Source organism: Astatotilapia calliptera, chromosome 23 (genome assembly GCF_964374335.1).
Source record: "Astatotilapia calliptera chromosome 23, fAstCal68.1, whole genome shotgun sequence".
Classification (NCBI taxonomy): Eukaryota; Metazoa; Chordata; class Actinopteri; order Cichliformes; family Cichlidae; genus Astatotilapia; species Astatotilapia calliptera.
Window position 1 is genome coordinate 19,679,438 of NC_137443.1, and position 10,988 is coordinate 19,690,425.

Consider the following 10,988-nt stretch of genomic DNA (forward strand, 5'->3'; position numbering starts at 1 on the left):
CATGGTTACATCTGCAATGGAAAATCATGTTATTATTCTGGTACCTGTAAGGAAAAAATCAAACTAAAGTTATCACCATCACTGTAATGCAAAGGAAAATATAGGGTCAAAAACTTCAATTTATGTTTAATGCAAAGCTGGTTATATACTTCTGATGAACTAATAATGCCATATTAAAATAATGAATGATGATGAGAAAAACATCCCCTCCTTATTCTACATAAGCCTATGATAACTAAAGGGTTTTGAGTCTGTTTCTAAGTGTATGAGTAGATGTGTGGACTCAGGTCAGCAGACAGCTGGAGTAATATGGTCAGATTTCCATGTTTGTGGAAGCTCTTTCTTAGTGCCTACACATACTGCTGCTGCTGCTGAATCCTGAAATTGAGCATCACAGTTTTCCCAATTTCTCAGAGCCCTTGTCAGATCAGACTTTTACATTATAGAAAACAGTTCTGGTAACTTTGTTGATGTTTTTTGTAAAAATCCAGATCTTTGACCAAAATAAGGCCAAGATTCCTGACTTGCTCACTGTGCTTCTGAGACAGGGATGATTAATATGAATCTCTCTGACTGTTTGGATCAGCAAATATGAATACAACTGTGTATCTTCTGCATTAGAGTGGCAGGCTTTATTTTGATTCTTCTTGACAGTATCAATTTAGAGCAATGAAAAAATTGACGAGTCAAGAATTGACCCCCAGTGAACTTCTGATTAAATGTTTATTCAAATCAGTATCAGGGCAAGAGGTGTACCAGACATACCAATCTACCATGTGCATTTCAAGGTTAGCCTCCACAAAACATCAAATACACACACATGCTGAAGTTACAGTAATCTGCTGGTACTGCTGGTACTGGTAACATCAGTACCAGCAGAGGGAGATATTGGATTTCAAGCAGGAAAATAGTCACAGGAAAGTGTTAATCGTTTCTGGTGATTAAGGACCCTTCAGTGTTCTTCACACTTTTCTTTCTCACTAGCAGTTTACAGTTTGGATAGAGGAGACAAACACCTATTAAATATAGGCTTAAAACGTTCCTTTTTATATGGATCTATAGCATGTAAGGCTGGATCAGGTGACCCTGAACCCTCCCCTACTCTGCAATAGGCCCAGGCTACTGTGGGATTTCCACGATGCACTGAGCGTTTCTTCTTCACAGCAGTAATAAGAAGCTGAAATCTATTAGGATGGTTTTATGATTTGTTGGTTCATTTCTTGCACAGATATATTGAAAATAAAATAGCCTTGCTCTTGTTATTAAACCAGAACAGCAGAAGGAAGCTGTTAGAACCTGTTACAACCTGTTTAAATTTAAAGTCTCTTTTAACCCAAAGGGCAAAGTGCTAGACAGAGGCGATAAAGTTTAACATCCTGTGAGAGATGTAAGGTATTTGTGGGTTTTCTTTATCAGACATGCCACTGCCCAAAGTCACCATGTCAAGTAGGAAGTGTAGAGCACTTCTGTGTCAGAGTCCATCAGAGCTGAGCTGCTTTCAGACGACTCCGTCTTGTTGTGGATGCTGAAGCTGATCATGGTTCTCCTGTGGATGATCCTGTTGGTGCTTCTGCTCTGTGCAGAGGCCGAGAACGTGACCGAGGTCAGAGACGAGCTGGGGACCGATGTCACTCTAACCTGCTCCAGTCAGACATCAGAGATCCACTGGTACATGGAGATCCACAGTCAGTTCAGAGCATGTATCAGCCGCAGTTTTTCCTCAGCAGGCTCTACCTACTGCTCTCCTGATTTTGAAACTAAATTTTCAATCCTGCAAAACAAACTCGTGATTAAAAACTTGACAGCAGAGGACTGCAGGCTTTACTTCTGTGGCATCAAGAGAGGAGGCAGCACTCAGTTTGTGGACACTTTCCACCTCGTCTCAGGTAAGTACAAGAGTTTATTTCTGATTATTGCTGTTGGATTAGTGAGTGTTTAGGCCTCAATACACATTTTCAAATGGCTGACAGCATCTTAAATACACGAGTAAGTAGTTTATGTTACTGTCGGAAACCATCTACTTTTTTTATTATAACTTGAGAGTTGAGGAATTTTGGGACGACTTCTTATACTGTCTTGTGATAGTACAAGATTATTACATGCAAACGTTTGTTTTTAAGTCTGACCTTAATAGGCATTACTAAGTGCTATTATGAACACAAAGGAAATGAGTTCATGTGGTAAGTTTTCAAATTTGTGACCACCCACACACACACACACACACACACACACACACACACACACACACACACACACACACACACACACACACACACACACACACACTAAATATTTAGCTACCAAAAACTACTTGTTTTGGTTTAGGAAAACTGGTGTGTTGTTAAGACTTGCTCCTGCAAACCAAGGAGCTTGGAAAGAAAAGCGACTGGACTTCTTTGCGTTTCTTAAAGACGTCTCATGTCTTATCTGAGAAGTTTAATCAGTTCTACGACTAATTGGGACAGAGTCCCAGATTTCTGAGACTATTGCGAATTGTCCCTTATGAGGGTCACAGACCCACTATTGATCATCTGCCTAATCACATGAGCCATACTCCTGTTTTTAAATGAGTATATGAGTTTCCTGTTTCGTGTTTCTCAATTCCTGTTTCGGTTTGGTAGCGATTTAGACCTTGCTTTGTTTCACCTCCTTCGCTGCCTGTGACCCATTACCCTCCCAATCCGACTACACTGTTTACCTTCATGTGTTTAGATACTTGTAAGCTTGACCTTGCCTTTCGTCGGTTGTAGCACTTCTTTCTCCTCCCTGTGTGTTTCGTTATCAATTTTCAATTTGCCTTCTCCCAGTTTGCTTTCTTTCTTTTATAAGATTTTGCACAAGCTTGAAATAAAAGGCTTGTTTTTTTGTTTACATTGGCCTGCATAAGAGTGCTTTAACCAGTGCCACCATGCTACTTATAAATGCTTCTTAACTTATCTTTGTCCTTTCTGTCCTTTCCAGATGTCGCTCGGCCTACCAACAACCCACAAAACAACTGCTTTTTCAGTCTGTTGATCACCATATCTATGTCAGTTGTCGCCTTCATTGTTCTAATAATCAGTGAGTCTGTTATTTTACAATTTTAGTAGATTTTGTGGTCCAACCCAATATCATGGCAAAGCGTGTAATAGACATACCGGTCCACTGTGTCCATTTCACACTTGGCCTCTCCAAAACCTGAAATGGACACACGCATGCAGAAGCTGCAGTAACAGCAGAGGGAGATATCTTATTTCAAACCACTTTGAAAATAATCATCCAAAAACCATTTAAAAGACATTATTAACACATTTACATGTATATACAGCAGATACCACCTAGCTTAATCATTTCCTGTGATCAAAGGCCCTGAAAACTACTATAGTTTTTTTGCACACTACTGACTTCATAAACGTAGAGAGGCTGCTTTATTGCAGTAGCAACTTGCACAAAAAACCTTACAAAACTAAACCAAAACCTAGAAACTACAGACGGCGACCTGAGGAAGCACAGGAGAAGAGACACACATAGCATGAGGGGAGGACATGAAACTGACAGAGAAAAACACAGGGTTAAAATGCATGGGACACAAGAGGAGAGCACAGCTGGAAGGGTTCACACTTAAGACATGAGACAAGGGACCATCAATGTAAATGGCATGAACACAAGGGGAACACAGAGAACACTTACAGAATGGAAAAAACAAAAACAAAAACCCAGAAAACTCTAAAAATTCTAAAAATTAATAAATGCAAAACAATAAATGGAGTCACTAAACGCTAGACCATGACCTAGATAAGTTATCCTGGTCACCACAGCTAGCCTTAAAGGCTGTTATTTTTTAATGAATCTAATTAAATAAAAGCTCATTGAACATTTGGGCTGAATGAAAGATGAAGTAACTCAGTGCTCTGTTGGCAGCTTTTTCTTGTATATTGCTGTGCTTGAAGAGGAAAAGCTACAGCAACCAGAGGGATGATATCTCACTTCACATCTATGATGTACCAGAGCCGCTGCAGGATGTGAAGGTAATTAAACCACTGCTATTACTAACAAGACTCATAATTTGAAAGGTAAGGCTTCAAAAACTAGAAACTACAATGTAAACTGAATGAATGTTTTTAGTCCCATTCACAGTTATTAACCTGCACTGAGATATAATCACAAAATGAAAACACGATTATTTTGTCTTTAAAAAATTAGAATGATAAAAAACAAACAAACTATAAAGACACATCTCCTGGATGCACTGGTACGCATCTTCAGTGATGTATCCTGGGGTCATCAGGTGTTTCGGGTCTCACAACATCATACACCCTCGCCCAGGCGACCCAGCCGGGGGTGATCAGGTCCCGACTTGCGTACCAGTAGCTACCCACGGACCAGCCCTCTTAATCCACAGCCACCTTGTGGCTTTCTCTGCCGCTTCACTCACAGCCTGGATGGCCCTCTTCTTGGTTGCCCCAGCCACGCCCAGCCGGCCTAGGACTTTGCAGAGTGATCGTCCTGCAAAGCCCCTACAACCCACTTCTATGGGCTCATAGAAAGTCTTCCAGCCCCTTCCCCTGCACTCTTGCACTAGTTCCTGGTACTTTCCTCGTTTCCTTTCATTGGCCTCCTCGATCCGCTCTTCCCAGGGCACTGTGAGTTCCAGCATAATCAGCTGTTTTGAGGCCTCAGAAATAATTATCAAGTCTGGCCGGAGTGATGTTTTTACAATGTTCTGAGGGAACTTTAGTTGTTTACCCAGGTCAGCCTGTAGCTACCAATCAGAGGCTGTGTTGAGAAGATTATTTCATTTAAGTTTTCTAACATTTTTTATTTGATACTTTTTATAATTCTACTTTTCACAACTATACTATTGTACTATTAGCTTTTGCTATTAGGTACTACTTTTGTGTGTGTTTCTTTGTGTGTAAAGGCTTGTGAAAAATATGACTAAACAAACTGGTATGTTCACCTAAACTGTCCAAGCGATGTGGTAAAGCAATAAAAAAGTGTCCGGGTTGAAAAAAAGGATACAGGGAGGCAGAATTGCCAGATTAAAAGGTTTCATTAATGTTTCTATTGTAATTAAACCACAAGAGATGGAAAAGCTGTTATAATATTTTAACGAAAGAAAACATCAAAATCCAGGGGTTGGTCACTAAACTAAAAGGTCCAAAAAGGTTTAGTCACCAAAACAGACCCCTCTCCACAGAGCAGAAGCAACCACCACACACAGCTCACTAGCTACAATACCACCAAGGCCCTGACACTAGAGCTCACCTTTCTCTGGCCTTAAGTATTCTTAATAGCTGATTAGCATCAGCTGTACAAAACGGGTGGCACCTAAGGCAGGAGAGATGCCAGGACACACCCACAAGAGGTCAATTTCCTGCTAGGGCCGTAACAAATATAAACAAACAAAAATGTTTCAACAAGGATGGCTTGTTTAGAAGGGTTGAACAACTCCTGTAAAAGGAGCATGGCAGCACAGCTTAGCTTCGGGAATTTCTGTCTGAACAAACCACAAAACCTTTGGGTTAATAATAAGAATAACTGGTTGAAGTTGAAGGCTAAGCCTGATTTCCTGCAGTGTATAAAAATTGGTGTATTTCAAAAATAAAAATATGAAGACACTCAAAATAAATTTCCTGTGGTGGGAAACTATTTTGTGCAACTTTTTTGTATTTACAGTTTTGAGGGATAAGCCTCTTAAATTTCTCTAACTAGAAATATATGTTAAAAAACAAAAACGATTTTCAATTTTTTTTGTAGTTTATTGCACTTTTTTGCAATTTATGTAATTACTATGCACTTAATGAATACATATTATTAAAATCTGGGCTATAATGGTTGTATTGATGTATAGCAACTTGAAATGCTCCCAAAAATGGCTCCACAGCAGGTAAAAATATAATATAAGCTCTGGCGGACTTGGTTCTATGGTAGGTCTTAAAGGGTTAATTATCCAATAACAGTACCTACTAATGCAACAAACAGTATCACTCTAGTATTCTAATCTACTACTACTATCAAAAATACTTCCATAATACTGGTACTTCCCTGTACTAAATATTTGTTTCCTTTCAGGGTAGGGCAGTCCACTCCCAACCAACAAGACATCACTGAAAGATGACTTCATCCTTCATCAACCGTTGTATCGTAGTTATTTTCTGTGCAGTTGTTGTTGACTAGCCTTTATGTTTTCATGGTATCGTTAGAAAATACCATCTAGTCTGGTTAGGATGGAAAACCTCAAATTCATCATTTAACAGGGGCAGTAATGTTAATAGCTGCATTTATAACCATGATTCTATGTATTTGTAGTAGGAGATGTAGTTTTCATTCATTACAAATAGTGTAACATGGAGTTAGATTTGTTGCACTGTTACAGTATCAGACGCTTTACACTCTTTTGGGGTTTTTCTTGTTTGTTTTTTCTCCAATCCAATAAAGTTGTAATTCTGGTCAAAGTTCTTTTTGTTTTATTTTATACATAATATAATTAACACAGCCTTTGGTCACATAGACATGCCAGTCACAAACCACACACCAAAGTATTCCTGATGTTTTTGAGTGGCAAAGGTATCACATTTATATATATTTCCTCTTTGGTTTGACTTTTGTTTTACTGTAAACACACTAGAAGTTTAGAAACAGCTTGAAGATCTGTCTAAAATGTTATTATTTAGACTCCTATTACCTCTACTACAGCTGCTTCATGTATTTTTTGTAACCGTTAGTCAGTATTTCCTCGACAGGTATGACATTCACTGTCAGAAAGATGTACAACCATTTTTCTAATGAAAGTGCTGCTGCTTGTGCTGTTCATTAGGATTCATCATCGTACACTTTCTTAATTTCTTGGTATTTGTGTGGTGGAGTTTTTTTTGTTTGCTTGTTGTAAACATATTTGAATTTTGAAAAAGGAAGTGTAGAGCGCTTCTCTACCATCAGAGCTGAGCTTGGACTTCCTTTAAGGTACTTGATACTTGTGGTATTTTATCAGGTGTCATATAGGCTGAAGTCAGCATTTCAGACAGGAAGTGTAGAGGACGTCAGAGTCCATCAGAGCTGAGCTGCTTTCAGACGACTCCGTCTTGTTGTGGATGCTGAAGCTGATCATGGTTCTCCTGTGGATGATCCTGTTGGTGCTTCTGCTCTGTGCAGAGGCCGAGAAGGTGACCGAGGTCAGAGGAGAGCTGGGGACCAATGTCACTCTAACCTGCTCCAATCAGACATCAGACACACACTGGTACATGGAGATCCACAGTCAGTTCAGAGCAGGTATTGGTTGTTATTCTCAGCAAGCTCTACCTACTGCACTCCTGATTTTGAAACCAAATTTTCAATCCTGGGAAACAAATTCATGATTAAAAACTTGACAGCAGAGGACTGCAGGCTTTACTTCTGTGGCATAAAAATGGCAGTAATCTGTTTGTGGAAACTTTCCACATTGGTCTCAGGTAGGTTTCAAAGATTTTGCACGCATATAATAATAATAATAATAATAATAATAATAATAATAATAATAATAAAGTTCATTATTGTTGTTCTTCTTCTTCTTTTTGTTAAGGTTATGTTGTATTTTGAATCCTTTTTGTGCCTGCATTCATTCATCATGTTCTAGTTTCTGTCACGGAGGAGCAGGGAGGACTCGGCGCAGACTGAAGTCTCAGAAAAACAGGTTTATTTACACACTCCAGGTGCACTATATACAGGTGAGGGAGAAGGGGGCCAGGGTTCCCAGGGGTGCAGAGCGGGGTCGGGAAAAGCGTCCAGAGTCTCCAAACCAAAACACGAGAAATCTGCATACAGAGAACAAGGGTTAGCACGGAACTTTTACGGACAGAGCTCAAAACTGGCTGAGGCTAAAGTAGCACTGACGAGCATTATTCAATAGTCCAGCGGCGAGGTGCTCTCAGTCACTGCCTTAAGTAGCGGGAGCAAACAGGGTGAGGAGCCACAGGTGATTGCCTACAGGTGGTGGAGGCCGGGAGCTCACAATGAGCTCCGCCCAGGCAGCGAGCAGAGAGAGAGGAGAGAGAGAAAAGACAAAACATAACATGTAGCCACACAGGGCCAGCCGAGCAGGCACGGGGACCGTGACAGTTACAGCCTAGTACAGTGGTTTTTATAATGTTGGTCTTTACAAAATAAACAGTTATTTCTAGTTTGTTAATGTTTTTTTTTAAGTGTTTCCATATTATACTGGATTCATTTGGATGTAAATATTAAACTTTGTACGCCTAAACATTTATTTTAAAACTTTAGAAATATAGAAATACGATGCTCTAGCTAAAAGTAACAGAAAAAATATCTCATTTAAAAAACAGTCAACCTTCACCTTGATAATTATGCAACTTAACTTGGAATTGTGATTTCATTACAACTGGTGTTGGCCAGAGGGGCCGATGGCGCAATATGGCAGCCTCGCTTCTGTCAGTCTGCCCCAGGGCAGCTGTGGCTACAACTGTAGCTTGCCTCCACCAGTGTGTGAATGTGAGAGTGAATGAATAGTGGCATTGTAAAGTGCTTTGGGTGCCTTGAAAAGCGCTATATAAATCCAATCCATTATTATTATTATTATTATTATTATTATTATTATATTCATTATATTCATTATATATATATATATATAAATCAAATCAAATCACTTTTTTTTATTGTCACATCACATGTGCAGGTACATTGGTACAGCACATGCGAGTGAAATTCTTGTGTGCGAGCTTCACAAGCAACAGAGTTGTGCAAAATACAATAACATAAACAGGCAAAATATACGAATGGCTAAATCTGAAACTAATAAATATATGTACAATATATAATAGTATATGCAAAAAAAATTAAAAAATTTCTGGATGTGTATACTAAATGTTTTTCTACGTGTGTGTGTGTGTGTACACATATTTTACAAATTAAATAGAGTAAACAATAAATAAAATATATAAAAATATACAGAGTTGAATATGTGCAAAACAGTGGGATTACTGTACAGTATGGAGTGCATAATGTTGAAGTTCCAGTAGTGAAGCTGAGGTGTCTATGAAGTGTTCAGCAGTCTGATGGCCTGATGGAAAAAGCTGTCTCTCAGTCTGCTGGTACGGGACCGGATGCTGCAGAACCTCCTTCCTGATGGAAGCAGTCTGAACAGTTTATGGCTGGGGTGACTGGAGTCCTTGATGATCCTCCCCGCTTTCCTCAGGCACCGCTTCCTGTAGATGTCTTGGAGGGAGGGAAGCTCACCTCCAATTATCCGTTCAGGGCACCGCACTACTCGCTGGAGAGCTTTGCGGTTGTAGGCGGTGCTGTTGCCATACCAGGTGGTGATGCATCCAGTGAGGATGCTCTCAATGGCACAGTGATAGAAGGTCCTGAGGATGCGGGGGCTCATGCCGAATCTTTTCAGTCTCCTGAGAAAGAAGAGTCGCTGCTGCGCCTTCTTCACTGTTTTGTTTGTGTGTACTGACCACGTAAGATCCTCAGCCAGATGTACTCCAAGGAACCGGAAGCTGCTCACTCTCTCCACAGCAGCGCCGTTGATGGTGATGGGGGTGTGTACTTCTCTGCACCTCCGGAAGTCCACTATCAACTCCTTTGTCTTTGCGACGTTGAGGGTGAGATGGTTGTCTTGACACCAGTGGGTCAGGGCGCTGACCTCCTCCCTGTAAGCCGTCTCATCACCATTGGTGATAAGACCCACCACTGTAGTGTCATCCGCAAACTTCACAATGATGTTGGAGCTGTTAGTGGCTGTGCAGGCGTAGGTGTAGAGTGAGTACAGGAGAGGGCTCAGTACACACCCCTGTGGAGCACCAGTGTTCAGTGTGATGGGGGATGAGGTGATGCTGCCCAGTCTGACCACTTGGCATCTGTCAGACAGGAAGCTAAGGATCCAGCTGCAGAGGGAGCTGCTCAGTCCTAGATCCTGCAGTTTCCTGTCCAGCTTCGAGGGAACGATGGTATTGAATGCTGAGCTGTAATCTACAAACAGCATTCTCACATACGTGTCTCTCTTCTCCAGGTGTGACAGGGCAGTGTGTAGTGTCAGGGCTATGGCATCATCAGTGGACCTGTTGTGGCGGTATGCAAACTGTAGAGGGTCCAGTGAGTCGGGTAGTGCAGAGCAGATGAAGTCCCTGACCAGCTTCTCGAAGCATTTGCTTACGATGGGGGTCAGGGCTACAGGTCGCCAGTCGTTCAATGAGGAGATGGTGGAGGATTTGGGTACAGGGACGATGGTGGCCATTTTGAAGCAGGCTGGGACTACAGACAGAGAGAGGGAAAGGTTGAAGATGTGCGTGAACACTCCAGCCAGCTGAGCCGCGCATGACTTGAGGACGCGGCCGGGAATCCCGTCCGGACCTGTAGCTTTGCGTGCGTTCACCTTCCTGAAGCACTTCCGCACATCCTCATCCTCCTATATATATATATATATATATATTAGGGGTGCAACGATACTGATATCAAGGTTCAAGGATCAAGGTTCTTTATTTATCACATGCATAGTTATACAAGTATAACACACAGTGAAATGTAGCCTGACACGCTTCTCGACATGTGCAAAAATGGGGGGGGGGGGGGGGCTGTAGAGGAAGAACATTATATATATATATATATATATATATATATATATATATTTATATATATTATATACATTGGGTGAATGTAGCAGCAAGCAGGTGAATTCTGTACATTAATAAGAATAGACATCTGACTATTTTACAGGATAGACAATATAAACATATTTAAAATTAAAGGAATTTGAAATGTACATTGTTCCTTGGTTTAGTGTCTGGAAGAGAGTCCTGTCTCAGTCAATTATAGATGATGTGAGAGGGCGGGTGTGTGTGTTTAGGGCACGGATGGCTTGGGGATAGAAGCTTCTCTTGAGTCTCTCTGTCCTTGCCCAGATGATGCGGAACCTTCTACCAGAATGCAGAAGTTGGAACAGTTTGTTGCCAGGATGGGACGGGTCCTTCAGTATCTGCGCTGCTATCGATATCTGGTATGCTGGTATCGAT

The 10,988-nt window shown here is 40.9% G+C and overlaps 1 protein-coding gene across 2 annotated transcripts; it reads left to right on the plus strand.

The window, feature by feature from the left end:
• Window positions 1-1,400: 1,400 nt before the first annotated feature.
• LOC145424434 (uncharacterized) lies at window positions 1,401-6,437 on the plus strand. 2 transcript variants are annotated; one of them, XM_080297768.1, is made up of 4 exons: window positions 1,401-1,886; window positions 2,962-3,060; window positions 3,901-4,007; window positions 6,055-6,437. In XM_080297768.1, exons 1-4 carry the CDS (start codon window positions 1,523-1,525, stop codon window positions 6,091-6,093), a joined length of 609 nt encoding a protein of 202 aa, XP_080153894.1. In that variant the 5' UTR covers window positions 1,401-1,522; the 3' UTR covers window positions 6,094-6,437. The 2 variants fall into 2 exon arrangements, with proteins under 2 accessions (XP_080153894.1, XP_080153895.1); XM_080297769.1 differs by lacking the exon at window positions 2,962-3,060.
• The last annotated feature ends 4,551 nt before the right edge of the window (window positions 6,438-10,988 follow it).

Excerpts from the sequence above, each read along its gene's own strand:
- LOC145424434 (XM_080297768.1), top strand. The coding sequence starts at position 1,523 with ATGCTGAAGCTGATCATGGTTCTCCTGTGGATGATCCTGTTGGTGCTT. Across the intron at positions 1,887-2,961 it reads CACTTTCCACCTCGTCTCAG|ATGTCGCTCGGCCTACCAAC; the intron begins GTAAGTACAAGA and ends TGTCCTTTCCAG. Across the intron at positions 4,008-6,054 it reads AGCCGCTGCAGGATGTGAAG|GGTAGGGCAGTCCACTCCCA; the intron begins GTAATTAAACCA and ends GTTTCCTTTCAG.